At 41.2% G+C, this 22703-nt stretch overlaps 1 protein-coding gene across 9 annotated transcripts in view; it reads right to left on the reverse strand.

Moving 5' to 3' along the window:
- The window catches only part of LOC129740357 (sex determination protein fruitless), a 761972-nt gene that overhangs the window by 560073 nt on the left and 179196 nt on the right, over positions 1–22703 (reverse strand). For 8 of the 9 annotated variants that reach the window (XM_055732014.1, XM_055732021.1, XM_055732012.1 and 5 more), the window contains one exon: positions 8604–8930. In XM_055732014.1, coding sequence (XP_055587989.1) covers positions 8604–8818 — 215 coding nt within the window. In that variant the 5' untranslated portion in view covers positions 8819–8930. Of the gene's footprint in view, positions 1–7075; positions 8931–22703 lie in introns of those variants that run through there. The other variant, XM_055732017.1, reaches the window with a different exon arrangement.

Raw genomic sequence — 22703 nt, forward strand, 5'->3', positions numbered from 1 at the left:
TCTCCAACTATTCTGGGGTTTCTGAACAGGGACGCAACAAGCTTCGGAGACCCCTGAGCCCTTCGACTCAGTCGCGCTGATTCCAGCCAGCGTCATCAGTCGTCCCAGCACTGAGTTCGTCTGCGGCGAAGGAGTTCTCCAGCCTGTGAATTCAGGCAAGTATGGTACCCCTGATTGCATTCCTGTGCCTGATGATGTTCTACCTTCCAGTGCACATTTCTTCAGATCCGCTCCGGATCCTTTAGATTCCATAACCCTTTACTGCCAGAATGTCTCCCAGCGCAGCTCATCGACAACAATTCCTGGTGCGATCTGGATGTATGGATTCGCATTGATCTTGTTGATCGAAAATTGTACGTATGTGTACTGTACCTGCCACCCGATCGCTCAAGAGATGTTGCCCTCGCGGAGTCGTTTTCTCGCTGCATCTTCGGAGCCAGGTTTGAAGTGGTGCTCCAACCATGGCAGCTTTCTGCACCCGGACCCAGCACCCTCTACTTTTACTCCCTGAGTGCAGCGACCCTGCGCCAGATCAACGGCTTGGTGAACGAATATAGTCGTACGCTGGACCTCTGCTTTGCCAATGTTGGATCCCGTTTACCGATCATCGAATTCGCTCCTGCACCGCTTGTTAAAGTAGCTCCACATCACCCTGCTCTATTGGCATCACTTGAAGTAACTGGGCTGAACGCTACAGTAAAAAAACAGCGACCTTCTACCTTGACTTTAGGAATGCTAACTTCGACGACATCTCTCACATTCTGAGCACTATCGACTTGGTATCTGAGCTTGATCTATCAAATCCCAACGCTGCCGCTGATACCTTCTCACACATTCTGGATTATGTCGTCGATCGCCACGTTCCAAAACGTTCTAGCGGCGGAAATATGCGAATCCCCTGGATCACGATTGAACTGCGACAACTGAAGACGGCAAAAAGATGTGCTCTTCGAAACTACAAGAAGCAAAAATCATCCTACACTAAGGATATAAATCGTAAACTTAACTTTGTTTATAAAAAAAAGCAAGTGAACGTTGTTACCATAACCACAGAAAACAGACGTACAAGCTCGAACAAAAAACCGTCAAAAAAGTGTGTAAAATTTCAAAACCAAAACCAAAAAAATACGTTAGAACTGACTGCAAACAGTGCCATCTATTGCGCCATTCAAGAGTTACAAATCAAGTTTAAAGTACCCAGTTTTCGAAAAGGCGTAATCGTAGCCAAAAACAAAAATTAGTTCAAAAAGGGTGTTGTGATTTTTACACAAGTTTCGAGGGCTAGTTTGTACGTCTGTTCTCTGTGCCATAACTACTTACGTCGCGTACAACTTAATCACAAGTCTTGCCCAAAATCGTTTTAGAAACACGTAAATAGTCAGTGAAATGAACCTGGTATACCTTCAAACATGTTTCTGGACGGCATTACGGCGAACTCTGATCGTGGAATCGCCGATCTCTTCGCCCAAACATTTTCAAGTATCTTCACTTCAGCTTCAACATCCCCAGAACATTCAGCTAGCGCTGTCAGGAACGTTTCGCCATTGTGCTTTTCGATAAATGGTATTGAAATCGAGGTAGCAGTCATCTCTAGAGCACCATCGAAACACAAGAATTCCTGTTCTACGGGCCCGGACGGGATACCAGCTGCTTTTTAAAAATGTTTAATGCCTGTTTGACCCCTATTCGGCTCATTTTTTCAAGCTTCGCTTGATAGATTCCCTCTACTATGGAAGGAAGCTTGCCAAACTATTTGAATTGGTGGTTTTGGATCCTATTTTCCACGTCCTGAAAAAATAACATCTCCAATGATCAACACGGATTCATGCCCGAACGCAATAAGCAATTTGCAAACATTTACTTCTGTTGTGCATGAAAATTTTGCTGCCAAATCTCAAACTGATACAATCTAAACCGATCTGTCCGCAGCATTCGACAAGATGAATCATAAAATCGCCATCGGAAAACTCGAACGCTTAGAATTCTGTGGTACTCTACTCGGCTGGTTCCGCAGCTACTTAACTGGACGTAAATTGATTGTTCGAACGGGTGATACCTTTTCCAGGCATTTCCCTGCCACCTCCGGTGTGCCCCAAGGTAGCCATATAGGACCGATTATTTTCCTAATTTATTTCTACGACGTGTTGTCACTCCTCGACGTCCCCAAACTTTGCTACGCTGATGAGCTGAAACTATTTTTAACTGCGATATTAACTGCCTGCCATTAAACCGTAGCAAATGTGCAGTCATCAGCTTTTCTCGTAAGCAGCAGCCTTCAATTTCGGAGTACTTCCCTGGAGGCGAACCCATCTCATGTGTGAACCACGTTAAGGATCTTGGCGTAACTACAGATCAGCACCTGGAATTCGAGGCACACACCAAATACGTGATTGACAAAGCATCCAGAAGTCTCGGTTTCATCTTCAGAGTGGCGAAGGACTTCAAGGACGTGTATTGCCTGAAAAGCTCATACTGCAGTATTGTTCGTTCCATCCTTGAATACGCATCAGCTGTCTGGTGTCCCTGCTACCAGAACGGTTTCGATCGGCTCGAGGCTATTCAGCGGCGATTCTTACGATATGCCCTTAGACACCTGAACTGGCAAGACCCTTATCGCTTGCCTAGCTACGAAAATCGATGCCGACTCATAGATATCGATACGCTTCAAGCCCGCAGACAAGCATCACTTGCCTCATTTGTCGCCGACCTCCTGATATCGCGAATTGACTGTCTCACGCTACTGAAGGCTATTTCGCTTAGTGTACGACCACGTGGATTTAGAAATCAGGTTCTTCAATTGTACATTCCCATTCGAATGAACAATGACGGAGCTAACAGCGCCCTCATCGGTGCAATAAAATCGTTCAACCGTTTTTCGGAGCATTTTGACTTCGACCTTTCGAGGGATGTTTTTCGAAGAAAAGTGAGCAGGGACTTGAGAACCCCATAGTTAGTTTTTCGAAGAAAAGTGATTAGGGCCTTGAGAACCCCATAGTTAGATTGAAATGTTTTGTTTTTAGCTTTAATTTTGTTATTTGTTTATTTTCATCAACAAATCACATATTGATCCAAATGATAGGTTAAAAATTTCACGGAATTTACCCTATACTATACTTAAAGCACTAAGGATTCTTCTTCGGAATAATTCCCTCGAAACGTCAAAATCAAAATGGTCGGAGAAGCGGTTAAACGTCCTTATTGCACCAATTAGCACTGTATTAGCTCCGTAGTTATTCTGCCGAAGAGGAGCAAAGAGCTGAAGATCACGATTCCTCAAGCCTCGAGATCGCACGCTGAGTTGAAGTACTTCTAGCAGTGCAAGGCAGTCGGTTCTCGACGGAAGCAGATCGGCAACAATACAGGCCCGTATTACGGTCCGGCGAGCCTGCAGCGTGTCGATGTCGATAAGGTGGCAGCGGCTTTCGTAGCTGGGGAGTCGGAACGGGTCTTGCCAGTTCAGGTTCCGGAGAGCGAAGCGCAGAAAACGCCTCTGGATGGCCTCGATACGCTCCGAGCCATTTTGGTTTTAGGGGCACCATACAGCCGAGGTTTATTCGAGAGACGATCGAACCAAGCTGCAGTAAAGACTCTTGAGACAATAAATATCCTTAAAGTCTTTTGTCATGCGGAATAAAAGACCCAGGCATCTGGAAGCTTTATCGACGATGTAGTTTGTGTGGATCTTGAAATCCAGCCGTTTGTCCAGGATCACACCAAGGTCTTTCACATGCTCAACTCGTGCAATTGTCTCATGTCCAAGAAAGTAGCGGTAGCCGCTTGCGTGAAAACGAAATTACCGTACATTTGTTGCGATTCAAGGGAAGGCAATTGACATCACACCAGGCGGCGATGATTTTAAACTGGCTCGTTTACATCTTCGGGGCTATTGATGGATTGAAACAATTTCAAGCCGTCGGCATACGCCAGTTTTGGTCCATCGAGAAGCAGCAGCACGTCGTTGAAGTAGATCAGGAATATGATGGGTCCTAGGTGGCTCCCTTGAGGTACTCCAGAAGAGGCAGGGAATTGATTGGAAAATGATTCACCTGATCGTACAACAAGTTTCCGTCCTACCAGTTAGCTATGGAACCATTCCGCAAATACCGATACGATCTAGTTTGACTATGGCTATTTTGTGGTTTACCTTGTCGAAAGCTGCGGTCAGGTCGGTGTAGATTATGTCGATTAGAGATCCCATGGCAAAACTGTCTTGCACGGAAGATGTGAACGTCAACAGGTTTGTTGTAGTAGAGCGTTTGGGCATGAATCCATGTTGTTCGTTAGAGAAATAAAAATTGCAATACAAGAAAAATGGACCTAATACAACCAGCTCAAACAGTTTGGCGATCGCACATAGGGCAGAAATACCGCGATAATTGTTTACGTTCCTCCTGTCACCTTTTTTGTAGACCGGAAACATGTAAGCCTCTTTCCAAATGGAAGAGAACGTGGATTCCGTGAGCGATGATTGGAAGATTCGTTTTATAGGAATCAGCATATGTGATATATAGCGTTTTAGAAAAGTCGCTGGGATGCAATGCGGACCTGCAGAAACACTGGATTTCAGCTTAGCAGTTGCCTTCAAGACGGTTTCATCATCGATTACGATGTGATGAAAGGAAGTGCTCTGACGTGGGGCGTTACTAGCCGCCATAGTCAACTGGTCCGTGGATATTGAACCAGAATCAAAAGTACTACGGAATTTGTCAGCGAAGAGGTTACAAATATCAAGGTCCGAGGTCGCCGACTTGTCTTCCAAAAACATGTAGGTCGGTAAGCCCGATTTTTCCGTTAGTCCTTAATGTACTGCCAAAACGATTTGGGTCTAGTTTTAAAACCACACTGAATCCGGATAAGGTAGCCCTGGTAACCACGCGTGCATACTATTTTATAAGCTGCGTTAAGTTTGCGATATTGGTTTTTGGCGTGGAGAGACTTGTGCTTCAAGTAGTAGCGGAGGGCTTTGTTCTTGAGTACTTTCATTTGTCGCAACTCTTTCGTGACCCAGGGAGCACGTAGGTCAGAGGCTGCTGAGCGTTTTGGTACGTGAAGATCGATGATGTAGTTGATGATATGGGAGAACTTCATAGCAGCGGCGTTTGGATCGGAAGATTCGAGTTCAGAATTCCAATCGATGGCGTCAAGCGTTTGTGAAATAGCGACAAAATCGGCGTTCTTGAAATCGAGAAAAAAGCATACCGGCTTCTTGATAGGAGTCACAACTTCAGAGATTTCAAGCGAAAGCAGCAGAGCCGGGTGGTGAGGAACAAGCTTAACCAGAGGCGCAGGAGCCAGTTCAATCGTAGCCAATTGGGATCCGTCGTTAACAAAACAGAGATCGAGCAAGCGACCATTCTCATTCTCGACGTTGTTAATTTGTCGGAGAGTTGCTGTGCTGAGTGAGTCGAGGATCAAACTAGAGGGCGTAGTAAATGAAGATCTCGCTGGATCAGCAAACAAAAAACCGCACTGGGAGAAACACCATTTAAATCCGGGCAGGTTGAAGTCGCCAATAATAAGAATGTCGTCCTCGGGAACAGTAAGGGAACACAACCGGGAAAGGCCGCGGGAAAACGACTCTGCGAAGACCGCGCTTTTGGCACGATCAGGAGGTAGGTATAAAACCCCAACAAAGAGCTTTCGAGTACCCAGATCGATACGGATCGACACTAAATAATTCCTGATCGTTCCATGATTCGTCGTCGATTGGAGTGGCTGAAACACCGGATCGGATGGCAATCAGAACACCCCCGCCGGTGGATTTAGTACTGTTGTGGGAATCTCGGTCACGCCGGAACACTGTGTAGTCGGAGCTAAAAACCTGACTGGTAATTTCTGTCGTTCAGCCAGGTTTCGGTGAAAGCCACAATATCGTAGCTGGAGCATGAGGTGGCTAGCAGATATTCGTTGACGCAGGAGTTGATACCGCTGACATTTTGGTAGTAGATATTTAGTTGATCTCGTGACCCGACATACACACCGGATCGTCGTTCACTGGAACGGAAAAATCCATCACGGAGGGGAAGGTCGACGAAAGTTGAATACTTGCCTGTCAGTGCAGGCTGGAGAACCCCATTGCCGCTAACGAACTCAGGGCCAGGACGACTGATGCCGCTGGCTGGAATCGGCGCGACTGAGTCGAAGGGCTCCGAGGTCTCCGTAAAGGCTGGCTCGTTGCGTCCCGGTGAAGAAGCCCGTGAAGAAGCGAGGAATTGAGGATGCTCATGAAAGGCCAGATGATGATTTTAAGTAATCTTTTGGATCAAAATGTGATCCGTTGATCAGAAATAAATTACAAATAACCTTTTGAAGGCCTAATGACTTGCTGAAAGCTTGAAGACATTTTTAAGGCCTGGCGACCTTCTGTTGAACTGATGATCCTATGTGTGCCTGAAGATCTTCTAAAAGCCAACCACCAGCTGTTGACCTAAGGCACTTCTAAATGTTTTATTGACTTTTCCAGGGCCTGATGACCTTCTCAAAGTTGGACAATCTTTAAAGGGCCAGACGTGATTCCCGATCTCCTGACTTATTCTAAAGACCTGAAACAACTTTTTAAGTCCCGATGATCTCCTGAAGGCTTGACGACCCTATGAGAGCCTCAGAGAGAAATCTCAGAAAAACAAATAACATGTAGCTCAAATGATCTTTTGCAGGACTCACTACTTTCTTAGTGCCTCAAATTCATTTGACCAAAAGGTCATAAGCGGTCAACTTGGGATTTTTTCCGATTCACCTTATACATAATTCAAAATGAACTGTAAATAGTACTGAAGTCACAAAACGGCTGAAACCTCCAAAAAATCCAAAATATCGAGCAACTGGGTATGTTTTTCTAGAGTCGAGTCTAGAGCCTAGAACAATGGCACAATGGCACAGCCATTGCTATTATTGACCCTTAGCCTCAAAACTCTTTCAACATGAATGTTTTAGCAAATTTGACATCTGTATTTCGTTGTTTTCACGCTAAGTTGAAATTACCCCAAATTTATACCATAGGACAGTTTAATATTTCCACATTCCCTTTGAATGTAATGTACGATCAATAAAAATTTAGTAAAATCAATCCACTCACCGTTAGCCGATCGGATCGGCACTGCTGCTCCCTAGGGTCCATCTCCATGATGGATTAGGTGCTGTGTTGTAATCGCAGGATGGCAGGCTGCCAGCAAAGAGGTTGGGTTTGGCTATGTGAACACTCCTGTCCGTCGAACGCCATGGAAGATGCAGTGTTGTGCTGCGTTGGACCAGTTGCATCCCCGGGGGGAAGCGTTGCCAATTTTCGCCCCCTGGGTAGCGTCCCGGCCATGGTAGATTGATGTGTTGGTGGTGGTGGTCAGATGATGACGACTCGTTGGGCGTGACGTGCATCGGAGTGTTCGCCAAGGGATCGTTGCAAGGGAAAGCCACACAATGTTCTACTTATGATATGGGGTAAGTTTTTTTTTTAAATCGATTGTACGCGGTTCACACTTTTTCTTTTTAGTTAGGAGAAAGCGGTTGATTTATTCAGTTAACTAGCTTATTGTTCTAATCCTACGGCTACGATTGGTGATGATTTTATGACGAGGGTTTTTTTTTATGAATAAGCTTATCGTTAAGTTTTCAGTTTGTGTTCTTACGACTGTTTTCCTTCTTCTTTTCGTTTAGCTAATTTCGTTTTGTACTCGGAAACTCTACGGATCATTTACATGTTTTGCTTTTGTAGTTTAGCGGTTTTTTTAGTTTGGATAAATTGGTGGTGTTATATCATGTTTTTTTTGTTGATTTTGATTTTCGTTAGAGAGTAGAAAACTACTGATGAACGAGGCGACTACGAGGTTTATCGGAATGCAAAACACTACGGAAGCAAAAAACTTTAAACAGTCTAGCGTCGAAACGTTCTGTATCTCGGTAGCAAAATGCTCATCTTTTAGCGGCAAAGTTTCGATAGCAATTTTATTCAGCTTAGATTTTATGTTCGTTTGTACACTTACCAGCTACTTATTAGATCATCTCTACTGTCTGTTGATTGATAACGATATGTTAGCTTTTGTTCATCGGCATTTCGATAATAATACTCTCATTTGTTTAAAATACTGCTCATTAGAGTTTAGATATTTGGAAGTTATTCTTTTGATTTAGAAAAACAGTTAACCTGAATTGCTCTGCTACGCTTGGAGTAACGTTATTATCATTTGATTATTATCTTATTTGCTTATCAGTACTGCTTATCGAACTTTACATGATATTTGCAGATTATATGTCCCGGTTGTCTTAATTTTGATTTCATTTCTTTGATTCCTCTCTAGCTTGATTCCAACATTGGGTGGAATAGCGACGGAAACTAAATAATTTTTGCACGATTTTACAAATGATATTTGGTTGGGTTTTTTTTTTCAGTGGGTGGGTTATTATTAGTAACTTGTTGTTGATTTTTTACATATGTGTGTTTCCCTTGATTCAAGCTCGTATGACGAATGTACAAGTATTAGTTGCGTATTGCGATAGGTTTGAAGTTTTAAAAACGGACGACAATTCAGCAGTAGAAGCAACCGCTGTCACTTTCCAGCTGCTGCTGGTTCTGGTCATCCGACTTATTCCGGTGGAAGGCCCAAACATACCTGCGCAATGATTCGACCTTGCGGTAGTCGAGCGGTTCTTTAGACTCGTGATGGGAGATGCCGAGTCCAATGCCGCCGGACCCGATTCCATTGAGGGTCGGTGGATAGCCGTTCGGAGTGCCGGAGCCGCCTCTCGATGACGAAGACGGCTCTCGGTGGTAGCGGCTCGTGCTCCGATTCGAGTAGATCGGAGGAATCGCGGGTGGCGAAGACATTACGAGCGGCGGCGGCGGCTGCAGCGGATGACGATCGTTTTCGTTTTTCGGGATCAAAAATTCTTCGGCTGGTTTCGGCGTAGCAGAGGGTGACTGATTTGCTGGATAGATCCTGGAATTGGAGGAGAAAGGCAACAAGTTAGTACCAGAATATTAAAAAAAATGATTGAAACTTATGTCATGTTGCATATTTGAAGAAACATGTGAAATTGGAAAAAGTCAGAATGGGTATAAGGCCGTGAGGTTGTTAGGTCAAATGGCTGACGCAAGCCTTCATGGGTACTAAGCCGAATGGACGTTAGGCCGAATAGTCGTTAGACTGAGCTGACGACTATTCGGCCCAACACTCATGCAGACTAACGTCAAAGGGCGTGAAATCGGCTTATCACCCATTCAGCCTTACGACCGTACCACCTAGCATCGATCCGGCCTAACTTCATTCTTCCAAGCATCCATGCAGAATTTGGTTACAGCTGATTAATAAGATCTCGAGTTTTGTAAAACTTGTTTGGAAGCCCCCTCCCCTTTCTAAATCTCCTCATTGGAAAAACCGAGGAGTTCCAAACCTTAGCTCATGGTTGGTCGGCTCGTCCCAAATAACAAAATGTCGGGAGAAAACAACACAGTTATTAGTTCGTATTCCGAGTGTTATCCTTCTTCGCTGATCGTGCTCCACTCCTGGAGGAAATATTTATTCTGACTCCCACCATACAACGTCCAAACATAACTAGGGGAAAATTGTACAAGACGCACCAGTTAAGCAAAATCGCTATTTACAGCGATACCAATAATCTAAGAACCAGATTGGGAGTTTACGATGATTCAGGGATCAGATTTACGTATAATCATAAAGAAAAAATATGATAAAAACACGATTTCGATTATATTTTTGTATAAAACTTAAACAGTCAGAAAACAAACCGCAGGATAGAGCGCCAAAACAAGTGGACAGAACGCACCATATGGAAAGGGTGGTGAGAAAAGAACTATGATTATACGAAATGTAATAATTGAAACATCAAATGTTTAATTCCATGTTCATCATATTTTTGAAAACCAACCAACCAAAAATCATTTATTATTGCTAACCTTATCGAAAATTTTGCTTTTCACAATACACTTTTCTTCATTACTTACATACTTAATGGTCCCGCGCCGATCCTCCGGTGCATAGGGCCGTGGTAAAAGACCTCCACTGTTGACGATCCGGAGCCAGCGTCTTCACCTGGTCCCAGTCAAGACTCTCGTCGACAGTTCGGATTTCAGCGGCTAGACTTCGCCGCCACGAGTTTCTGGGTCTGCCTCTTCTTCGATGTCCTTCTGGATTCCAATCTAGCGCCTCTCTGCAAATCTCGTTTTCATCTTTTCGCAGCGTGTGCCCAATCCATCTCCACTTACGTTCCCAAATCTTGATTTCTAGCGACCTTTGATGACACCGGCGATGTAGTTCCTCATTCGAGATCCAGTTGCCAGGCCACCAAGCGCGGATGATATTCCGCAGGCAGCGGTTTACAAAAATTTGCAGTTTTCACGTCGTCACCGCATATGTGCACCAAGTTTCGCACCCGTACAGCAATACGGATTTGACGTTTGAGTTGAAGATTCGAATTTTCGTTCGTAGAGAGATCTGGCGTGACCACCAGATGTTTCGGAGACTCGCAAATGCAAAACGGGCCTTTCTGATCCGGGCTTCGATGTCTTTCCTGGTACCACCATCAGGCGTTATCTGGCTACCAAGATACTGGAAGCACTCTACTTTTTCAACCTGTTGCCCAGCTACCATGAAACTAGAGGGATTTCCTGTGTTGATCTCCATCGACTTGGTCTTCCCGACATTGACTTTGAGACCTGCTGCCTTGGAACTTTCGGTGAGGTTGTCGAGTTTGCTCTGCATGTCCGGTTGTGTTTGGGCGAGCAAAACAATATCATCAGCCAGGTCAAGGTCGTTCAGTTGCTCAATTGTTGAAGGATTCCACGGCAATCCTCGGTTCGCTGCACAGTCGATCGATCCAGTCAGAATCTCATCCATTACGATTAGAAAAAGTACCGGTGATAAGATACATCCTTGTCTCACTCCAGCAGTTACCGGGATTGGTTCGGACAAGACACCGTCGTGCAAGACCTTGCAGGAAAATGCCTCGTATTTTGCTTCGATGAGATGGACTAGTTTCTTTGGGACCCCTCGTCGCCTTAGAGCCGCCCAGATGTTTTCATGGTTAAGTCGGTCAAATGCTTTTTCGAAATCAACGAACACCAGCAGAAGAGAGTCCTGGAATTCGTTGATTTGTTCCAGTATGATTCGTAGCGTTGTGATGTGGTCCACACATGATCGTCCGGATCGGAATCCAGCTTGTTGCCGTCGGAGTGTAGCGTCGATTTTCTTTTTGATCCTGTTCAGGATCACTTTGCAGAGTACTTTGAGGGTTGTACAGATCAACGTTATGCCTCGCCAATTACCGCACTCTGTCAGGTCTCCTTTCTTCGGGACCTTTACGAGGATACCCTGCATCCAATCGGCCGGGAATGTTGCAGTATCCCAGATGTCAGCGAAAAGACGATGCAACATTTGTGCTGACAGGGCAGGGTCGGCTTTCAGCATTTCACCAGGGATGCAATCGATCCCAGGTGCTTTGTTGGATTTCATGTTTTTGATTGCCGCTTCTATTTCAGCCAGCGAGGGTGCTTCCGAGTTAACGCCGTTTATGCGACTTACTGTTGGCGCTTCAAGCTGCGGGTTCTGTTGGCTGCTTTGGCTGACCCGGTACATGCCTGCTCAATTCCGACTTTCGCCTTTCTCCGATCATCGACCATCCTCCAAGTTTCATCCGACATCCATTCACTCCTTCTTCCACGAACTTTACCGAGAGTACCATGGCTCGTCGTGATAAAGGCATTCTTGATTCCGCACCACTGTTCTTCGACTGTTCCGTCTGTCGGCAATTCCGTGGCTCGGGATTCCAGCTGTTCAACGTATGCCCTTTTCACCTTTGGATTCTCCAACCGACGGACGTCGTACTGACTCCCGACTTTCTCCTCGCGCCGTTGGACACGCGCAACTCTCAGTCGTATTTCGCCAAGGACGAGGTGATGGTCAGATGCAATGTCTGCGCTTCGTTTGTTGCGAACATCAAGAAGGCTCCTTCTCCATTTTCGGCTGATGCAGATGTGGTCAATTTGATTTTCTGTTCGGCCATCTCGGGATACCCAAGTGACCTTATGTGCAGGTCGATGGGGGAAGAGCGTTCCACCGATCACCATGTTGTTGTTGCCACAAAATTCTACAAACAGCTCTCCGTTTTCGCTCATCTGTCCTAAGCCATGACGCTCCATGATGCGCTCAAGGTCCTGATTGTCGGAGCCAATCTTTGCGTTGAAGTCGCCCAAATGGATTTGATTGTCACCCTTCGGAATTTTCTCTACCACGCTGTTCAGTTGACTGTAAAACTGCTCTTTCTCCTGCAAGTCGGCAACGTCAGTTGGCGCATAACACTGGACCATTGTAAGGTTTCTAACCCGTGTTCTAAATCTGGCTACGATTATTCTTTCGTTTATCGGTTCCCATTTAATGAGGGCCGCGTAGGCCTGCGGGCTTAACAGGAAACCAACTCCTCGTTCCCGAGTAGCATGTTCTCCTCGTATGCCAGAGTAAAGCAAGACTTGCCCGGATTGTGTCTTGTGTTCTCCAATATTAGGCCAACGGACTTCGCTCAGTCCCAGAATTTCAAGCTTGAGGTTGCTAGCAAGTTGTTCCAGTTTGCCTTGTTGGGCAAGGGTTAGAACGTTCCAAGTTCCAATTCGTGTCCGTGTTTTCATGCTAAAAGTCGTATCGGGAACAGTAGGTTGTTAGCCTAAAGTCACTATCCCGCGATTGGGCTGCCATCTTGGACTTAGCTGGCGGGAGCCGCATTTCATAAATTCAGCCGCTCGCTGCGAGACAGACGCTGTTTGAGCCGCCCCTGACCTGGTGAACAGACGCTCGGTTGTTGTTGCACGCCGCCCCAGACCTGGGAACAGACGCATGCGTCCACCTTCTCAGTCTGCATGCGACCAAAGCATCCACCGGGGTTGGGTACCCGATCTCCGCTTAGGTTACTCGCATCCCAGCCGGCACCACGGGGAGGTAGAGATAGGAGTTGTGAATAAGAGGTGATATGACCACTATGGGGTCTCGTGTTGCACATTATCCACCGTTTACCAGCCAGCAGAACTTTTCTTCATCCTTATAGATAAAACGCCTTCAGGTAGGCAAAGAAATTTAATTTCTTGGCTGATATTACGGCAAACATGGCGGCGGATGTCTTTTTCGAGTCGAATATTGGTGCACCTTTTTAACTCGAACAAGGACGATATTTTTGATATTTTGCATTTTTATCGCAATTTGGGAGTCAACAAATAACAAGAATGGCATTATGTGTTGATATTCGGGTTTTCTAAAAAGTTATCAGCATTCAAAATTTGAACGTAAAACACGTGGTCTTGTGGGCATTCTGCCATAATTTGCGAGAAGCAAGTAAAAGAAAACAAAATAATTAAAGCTTTCGAAAGTTATTACGAATGGATTCTAAACGGTTTTTTGAGGAATTTTAAAGGGGGGCCACACTACGCTACAGTACTCAAGTATGGATCGGACATAAGCTGTGTACAATGTTTTTACTGTATATGAGTCTTGAAAATTATAACTAAAACGTTATATACAGCCAAGCATATTATTTGATTTCTGAATTACTGAGTTACATATAGTGATCCACAAAGGTAAGTTTGGAGTCCAATATAACACCTAGATCTCTTATCTTATTAGTTCTCTCCACAGGTTCCCTTATGTAACAATTTCATATGATGGATATTTTTTTCTTGTAAATACAATATTTGAACATTTTTTCACGTTTAGTTCAAGAAGACTTTTACTGCACCATTTGTAAAATATACTTATTTCATTTTGAAACACCCTGAAATCTTCTTCGTTACTGACTTTCGTATATAGCTTCGTATCGTCTGTAGCACATTTAGCTGATTCAGTAGATAAGTAATGTCATTGACATATAAGATAAATAATAAGGGACCGAGATGGGAGCCTTGAGGCACACCAGATGTAACGGATAAGCTTTTCGAAAGTGAACCATTGAATCTAACAATTTGTGTATGGTTTGTCTAATACGACTCAATCCATTTCAGCAGTTGTACCACAGAGAACAGATTTGATATTTTTTAAGTTTATATATGATTACGTCTTTTCGAAAACTGGGCACTTTAAAGTTGATTTGTGACTTTTGAATGGCGCAATAGATGGCACTCTGTTTGTAGTCGATTTCTAACGTATTTTTTTGGTGATAAAATTTAAAATTTTACACACTTTTTTGACGATTTTTTGTTCGAGCTTGTCCGTCTGTTCTCTGTGGTTGTACACTGAATCCGTTTTTATGTAGTTTAGAAATTAACAAAGGGATGACGATTCTATCAAAAGCTTTACTGAAGTCCGTGTATAGAGCCTGTACGGAATTTCCTTGATCCATGGTGTGGATTTTTTAAGAAACAAATTCAAGTAGATTAGTTGTTGTAGATCGCCCTTTTGAAAATCCATGTTGCTTCCGGTTATCCGCATATACGGCAGTTTTCAAAGATTTGGCTGTAGCTTTGTTCATTTAAAACAGTTTCAATTGCAACAGCACTCAACAATATAACAACTCTTTTCTGCTGCAGAAATTTGCCCTTGATGACGAACAGTAACAAAGGCTATATACCCACCATCCGGGAAACCGTGACATAATGTAGACGAAAAATTTTAAACTAATTTTTTTTATTACTGTTGCTCTAAATTGATTAAATTATTTTATATTTGTTAAAAAAAACTAATTTAAAAAAATCTTTGGAAGAAATCATTGAACAGAAGTTATTATCAAAGTCCAAAATGGCGACCGATTTGTGTTTACATTTTTCAAAACAAAAACAGCAACAAAACGGACCAGTGTCTGTCTCAAACGTAGTTCACACTAGACAACTTTATCTGCGATTTTTGTTATGAGACGAACTTGTCTGTTGTCTGTTGTTGTTGATGGTAACCTGAAACGGTCTCAGTGTCTCCCGACCAAAATGGGAGACTCTGAGATCGTCTCGAGACCAGCGTTGCCACATTTAAATCTGTATTTTCGAGCCAAAAAATCTTTTTAATCTGTATGAAATCTCAAAAATCTGTATTGAAATCTGTATCAAAAATTTTCATTCCGGATACTTACGCTTAACTACGGTGACCTTTTTATAATGCGTCATTTGGACTACGCTGCTGATTACTGCGGGCTACTATTTGTGCGACATGTCAAACCAGTGTTAAACCTGATATTTTGTATACGCGAACTGTTTTTGGTTTAACTTTGTCCGATTAATTGTAACGGACAAAATATTGCTGATCCACTCTTTTTTTCTATTTCTGCGATAGCTGATTTGGGCTCCCGTAGGGCACCACTGTAAAAAAAATTACAGTATTCAAGAAAAAAATGAGCATTGTTCTACATAAGGATTATTTATCGACTGAAATTAAATCGGATGAACAAGCGGAAAACATTGAAAGATGATTTAATAAAAAGTTGTCAAACAAACATGTATACCAAATATTATTATCGGATTATCTATTGTTCATAAAACAAAAAATTGTGTTTGCCTTGAGCTTGGTCAATCAGCGGTCAAAATCACGGAAAAATGAATAATAAAAAAAACCTGTTTCCGATGGGGTCAACCAGGGAACAAATTCATGAAAAAAATGAAAACCTGTAGTTGTTTAAATAAGTTTAAAGTTCAACGACACGGTAGCGATCATTCATTGAATGTTGGATTTCGTGCTATGTTTTGCAGTCGGAGTTATCCGTATAAAGTTTAACTGAAAAGCGGTTAGCGTGTAGAAAACTGTCAGATTTTGTACTGATTTGACAGATAGCACAAATTTCGCAGTTATGAGTGCGCAGTTCAATTTTTTGCGATGCGAATGGTATTATTTCCTATAATAGATCATTATCCGTACACAACTCCTTTTTTTAACTTCTCATATACGATTTGTTACATTTAAACGACAACATAATTGAATTCGACCAGCATATAAAGTATCAAAGACGCATTTATCGCATCAAAAATCTTCGTCATGCCAAATTAGTTAATTTTCAGGCTATGGAAAAATGTGTTTTCAATAATGTAGATTGTTTTTTGTTTTGTCTGGGATTTTAACGCTCGTAATTAATTCAATCTCAATGAATACTAAGAATAATAATATTCCATTCCGATAACTTCATGTTTTGTCCTCTCTTGCAAAATAAAGATTTGAAGATTGATTCAAGAATTTACTTCTTAACTTTTCAATGAAATTAGTGAGTAAGAGTGAATTTTTTAACTGTGTTTACTGCTCCGGCTAGCCTACCGCACGGAAGGCTACCGTCGCGCGATTAGAAATTTTCCCAGTAACCGCAATACATGTCCGCCATGTGTGAAAAATAAGGTCACGCAAAGTTTTAGGTCGATATATTCCGTTAAATATAACGATCTGTGTACTTCTGGGGTTTAACAATCAGTTGGGATTTGAACATTGTGTCAATACTCTTTACTATTACAAGTTACATTTCCTATAAGACAATGACCAATTTTGGTATATGATTCTTAAACACAGGTTTTAAAACTTTCTTCAACCCTTTGCATGTTGTTTTGCATTGTAACGGCTCCGAACTCTAATCTGGAAGTTTTTTTTTCTTATTTGCAAGCGTGATAATTAATGAATGATTGAATCATCAAAGTAGATTATTATTGATTGACTCGAAGTATAATCAAAATATCTTGGAAAATCTCTGATTTTCTGAAAATCTGTATGAAATCTGTATAAATTTCCAATTATCTGTAATCTGTATATACAGATTCTGTGTTACAAAATTTCCAAAAAATCTGTATACTTACAGAAAAATCTGTATATGTGGTAACGCTGCTCGAGACGAACCGTCTCCTAGTGTAGACCATGATGAATCTTGATATGGTGGTCTCACTTTGGCAAAAAGTAGACGAGGGTTTGATGCGGAGGAGGGGGCGAAACGCAGCCGAAATTTGACAGCTGGCTGTTGGCTGGGCTGTTAGCTGGCTGGGATGCCAGGTGCTCTGATTTTTGTAAAACATGGACTTTTTCCAATCATCAATATATTGCTATGATAAAGATTTCGCCATGATTTTTGGAAATATTATCCATAAAAGTGAAAAAATTCTTCCGGCTGAGTTCCGGGCTGGTATGCAAAGCTGGAAGAAGTTGAATCAATAGACGAAGGTGCCAATTTTGTCGGTAGCAGTGAGTAACATTAATTATCCATTACTTATAACAGATTTATGCTTATTCAACACTTTTTTTTTTCAAAGAGCTGTCTGGAAGCAGCAGAAAGTCATCGAATCGAATGGTAACATGGCGAGGTATGACATTCCATCGTCCGAGAAGCAGCTGGCCTTCCTGCAGGAACATCTGATCTTTTTTGTGTTTTTTTTTGTCTTTATTAGAGAGACTTTCAGCCTTTTGCTGGTTCGTCTCTACACATCTGATCTTCATGGAGATGAAACAGCTGCTTCGGGAGGAACTCCGCCTGTTGCCATCGCTGAAGATCCAATCAAGTAATCCGGATCTGATGGGTATCATTTGGGAAAACCAGATGGAGTTTTTGGACCTTTTGAACGAGGGAACCGGTGGCAGTGTCGTAGTGCATGATGTAGCCTCGACTGCCGCTTCGATGGTGAACACCCTGAGTCCAACCTTGATGCCATCGATCGGACAAGTAACATCCGGTTTAGGATTATGGTTGTTTGGTGTACCCTTAAAAGATCCTTCCTATCATCACGGTTAATCACAGCTATTTCGGAGCATGCGGAGTGTATTGTAATTAAGTAAATAAACTAAAAGTTTTAGTCTAAAATCCACTTTTATTTTAAATCTTTGTATCTTTGGTCTATGACATGCACAGACATACATAGACTTTTTCTTTGATTTTGTATCTCAAACACCTGGCATCCCTGGACCCCCTTTTTCGTAAACACTTCAGCCAGCGGTCGGAACTTTTTTCAATATGGCTGAACGTGTGATTTGGCATGTGAGACCACCATACTAGATTCATCATGGTGTAGACTAGGCTTCAGGAAATACCTCATTTCTTCCCCACTGACAGCTTTGCCACATTCAAATCTTTACTATCATCGAAAAAAAAAATTACCGACATCAAAATCTGCACTGAAATGTGCATCAACAATAACAAATATCATCATTGGACAATATTTGAAAAAATCTTACTTAATTTTTCTCGACTGTTGATACCATTTCTGTTCTCTCTATTTTTCTATAATAAAAATTAATCAATTCTATAAAATTCCATTAACAATCCGAAGGCAATTGAGTTATTATTTCCTATAATTGACGACTTTAACATAAATCTGAGTTCTGTCTATCTGCTATCTATTTCAGAACGCTTTTCATGGTCTTTTTTTCAAATGGTGAAATCCGTATTAATCTTAACCAAACCCTTAATCAAATGTCTTCCATGCGGACAGAATCTGTACCAAAAAAATAAAAAAAAATCCATACTTTTTAAGATAAATCTGTCCTTGTGGCAGCCATGCCCCTTGCTGCTTTGATTTTTTTTCTCTGGCAATGTCAAAGGTATAGCGAACATGCAGCGACATCTGATCCCTTTAAAAATAAAATATCTGGCCACATCGCAGAAAGCTTGGTCAAAAAAAAATCCTCAGCACTGTTTTCTGGCTCAATGTTCAAGTTCTAAAGTGAACGTTCAGTCAATCCATCAAAACAACATTGAATTTGATACCTGGTGAATCGCAATAAACGGTATGAATGACTTGAATTTTGTTAACGATCATATCGTTTTCTAATCACCAACACGATCCACCAGTGTAGCGAACAAAATTGCTCCTTATCATACATTCACATGACGAGCTTTAAAATTATTTGCTTGAACTACAACAGCAATCACAATACTCGGCTTGATTGAGTTTTCGATTAGAAAGCTAAAAGCTCAACAACAAAAGCTCGGTTCGATTTGAATCGATTTTGACAGCTCTTTGGTATCGATTGGAATTTTATGTTTAAGACGTCACTTCTCTTACATGTAAAAGTAAAGGTAAAGTAAAGGTGCCAGGTGGTTTCGTAAAAAAACAGGATTTTCGGATAGTTCAAGATTGGTGGAAATAATATGCAACTCTTCTTAGATTCTAAGCTAATATATATCAAGCTATTCTCTCAACGCGAAATGTAAAATTTTATTTTTTTAAGTTGTAAGACCCGCTTCATGATTTGGTTGCCCTCCTAATTCAAGATAGTCTCTCAACGCACTTGACAAGGCATGATCTCTGAAATTTCCAAACAGAACAACTAAATGGGTTATTTACTAACGCATTTTTTCAAAACTTTGGCTGAAGATTAAAATTTACTTCTTATAGATAAAATTTCTATAACCATACGAGTCTTAAAAATAAGCCTATAATTGTTATTTACTTTATTAACATTATTTACAATCACCAGGGTAGTTATTAACTGGCATTTTGCTGCAAAACTTTAAAATAAGAAAAGTTAATCCAAAAAGTAAGAAGGTTCATAACGATCATTATTCTAATATAAACTATCAATTCATCAAGAGGCAAAAAGCTCGCAAGAAACCACTGGGTAGCCTTTTTTTTGGCAACGACATGAAAACTTCTATCGTCAATTTTCTACCAAAGTCAAAGTTTATGGACTTCAATTTTCCAGTACATATTTTGGCCGGCTTATTGCAGGACTTATGTTTGACCAAACCACCTAAATCCAATCAAATGGAACCGGGGTTCCACATTCAACAAGTTAATTTAATTTAGTTTCTCGGTCGAGAAAAAGCTAGTGGAGCAGCCAGCAGTAGCATTCATTAGCCTGTTTGAACAGAAACTGAGATGGGGAGGATGGTTTAGGGAAGAAAGGAAGTGAGGTGAAAGTTGTGTTTTCTCAAGGATGAAAATTTTCTATTTCAATTTTGTATCAAATTTTTTATAAATAAAACTTACGAAGTTTTATTTGCCTTAAAAAATTTTAAAAAAAATATCAAAAATTAAAAAAAAAAATTTGTGGATCAATTTTACTTTCACCTTAATCCAAAATCTATGTCAAAAATTGTCGCTGGATTGTCTGTGGCGCTTTTACAGTGAGGTTTGTAAGGAGAAAAAAAATGACCATGAGATGAAATTTTAGGGTTCTACGAATGTTTTTTTTTCTATTTTTTTTTTTAAATTGTCAAGTGAACTTTATCAACCTAACTTAGGTAAAACTAAGTCTCCTTAAAAAGTATTTTTCGTTAAATTAGAATTTGATTTAAAATGTGTATTCACCCTACGGTTCCGAACTCCAAGTTTCTGAATGAAAGTCTCCGGAAAATGGCACGCCGTCGTCAAGATGCGGAGCTGTTTGGTGGAAAAAGTTTTCCACAGCTTACAGCAGCTGGCGCCCGGTAGTCGCATCAATTATCAAAACAATTCGGTTTCGGTGAGAGTTTTTTCCGAAGGGTGGATGTCTTTTTTTCTTAATCCTCTCTTCCGATCGGACGAAGCTCCTTTTTGGAAGACGATTGGTTTGTCCTTTTTGAAACTGACCACTCAACCTTCTTTGCATCTTAAAGATAGGAGTTTTTCCAAAAACTATCACTGGAGCAGTATCAAGTCTGTATAAAGACTTTCCTTTTATAGCAAACAATTCGAACCGGACCAACCCAAGAAGGGTAAAGAAACCTTGACACAATAAAACTGGAATTCGGAAAGCGCTTCTTTTTACAACCCCAATTGTAGGAAGAATGCGGTAAAGTGGGTCACTGCGAATTTAATCTATTTTTGTATATTGGTCATCACTTTACGAGTTTTTTCTGTTTCTTTTTTGCTTAAAAGAAAAATACAATTTAGTGGCAATGATACTCTACTACATACTATACTCTTACATATGGGTCATTCCATGTCAAGTGTGCACAGCGAGAAACAAAATTTTATCGAAAATTCGCCAAACTTGGCCGAAAGACTTTCTGAGGCCTACAAAACAAATCCTCAATTTTTGAAAATGGTCCGCCCACCCCTCGTTCCAGGACCCTCCCTTGTTTTTTTCAAGAATTTGAAAAAATCATCATTTTAAAATACAATATCTCCGGACTGCAAAATCATATCAAAATGTCAAAATATGCGTTGTGTAGATTTTATTAAAATCTATCAATTAATGTTATTCATTTTTTGAAATAGTGACGTTTTAAACCTCAAATAATAGCCCTAAAAATAAAACGATAGTTTTTACAAGGAAAGTATATATTTTTCTTGAATTTTATGATTTCATTGTTTTTTTTAAGAAAATTTTACGTAAGAATCCACCAAAATCCCAATATAATATTTCTTGTTTTCGAGATATGAAAGATTTAAGTTGGTATATTGCTTCGTGAAGGTGGGCCATGTTGAGAGCGTATGCATCATAGGTTTGTCGTTTTCGCTGCCTCAAAGCAACCTTTGCTTCCGAGTAAAGCGATATGGGCGAAAGAGGGTTGATCAATTCATTCTCAACAAATTACAATCACTGATTAAAATTCAGAAGAAAAAACTCGAACATTTTTTTTTATTGTCGATATGAAACACATCAGCCAATTTATTTAGATAAACTTTGTTAAAAAAAATAATTTGGACTCAAAATATACAATTGTTATTACGCTATTTGAATTTTTCTTTGATTATGCAAATAAAGTTAAAACATTTGAGCAATATGTGGCTCAGTTGGCAAGTCTGTTGTCTCCTGAGGCGATGTCCGTGAGTTCGAGTCCAAGAGTAAACATCGAACACAGTTGTACCGGATAAGTTTTTCAATAACGATCCGCCAACTGTTACGTTGATAAAGTCACGAATGCCATGAAGATGGTAAACGACTTTAATCGAAACAAAAAATAAATAAAAAATTGAGCAATATCCGGGCAATCTGGCAACCTTAGTGTCTAATCTTATTGAAAGTTCGATATTCGAGACTGCATCAACTTTTTTTGTGAATAACTTTTGATAGCGTTTTTCGAGTGCAATGTTCTAATATCTATCAACAAGTGAAAATTTTTTTTTGAAAATCTGTAGTAGAATTGTAGATCTAGGATAAGATTTCGAGGTTTTGGCCTTAGTTCTGAGTCGAGATTGTTACTTTTGATTTCTTTTACTCGTTCATCAACATTTGATGCAGAGTTTAAAATTTTGAGTTTAGAGAAGTAAATTTTGCTTGACTTTTTCTTTGACTTTCATGGTATAACGAGAGGCCCGTCACGCTTCCGTTTTCAAGTGGGTGGCTTAAGCGCCACTTCCAAATGGAAGACCACCTACCCTGTCTTAATTTGCCCAGCTGATGAGACTCGGTCGCGAGTTCTTTTCGATTCCCTATTTTGGGAAAGAAGCGGAAGGGTCTCCAAAAAGGGATTCGTACTTCGGCCCTTTTGAGGCCACCCCAAAGACAAGACGAAACCCTGCAGAAATTCGAGGAAAGGGGAGTTAGCTGTTGTTCGGTACGAATGAAAACTGCCAGAGTACAAACCGTCGTACAGGACTCCGTCCTTTTACCCTGGTTCTGAAAAGGAATAGTCGTGACTGGATTCGCGGCCAGCCTCCGCAGAAAAAGGAATTTTAACTCGAAAAATGCAAAAAATGAACAACTTTGTAACTCCCTTTCCCAGTACCCCAATTATCTACTCATTACTGTTTCCTTCGAGACTTATTCGAGACGAACTTCATTTATGTTTAAACATTCCGTTTATTCTTGTCTCTGCTGCGGTGTGTTTTACATTTGTAGTGTGTGTTAGGCCTAACTGAAGCTTTTCATTTATTTCTTCTGGTAGTGCATGCGGTGGAG

The sequence above is a fragment of the Uranotaenia lowii genome, chromosome 1, assembly GCF_029784155.1.
Source record: "Uranotaenia lowii strain MFRU-FL chromosome 1, ASM2978415v1, whole genome shotgun sequence".
Classification (NCBI taxonomy): domain Eukaryota; kingdom Metazoa; phylum Arthropoda; class Insecta; order Diptera; family Culicidae; genus Uranotaenia; species Uranotaenia lowii.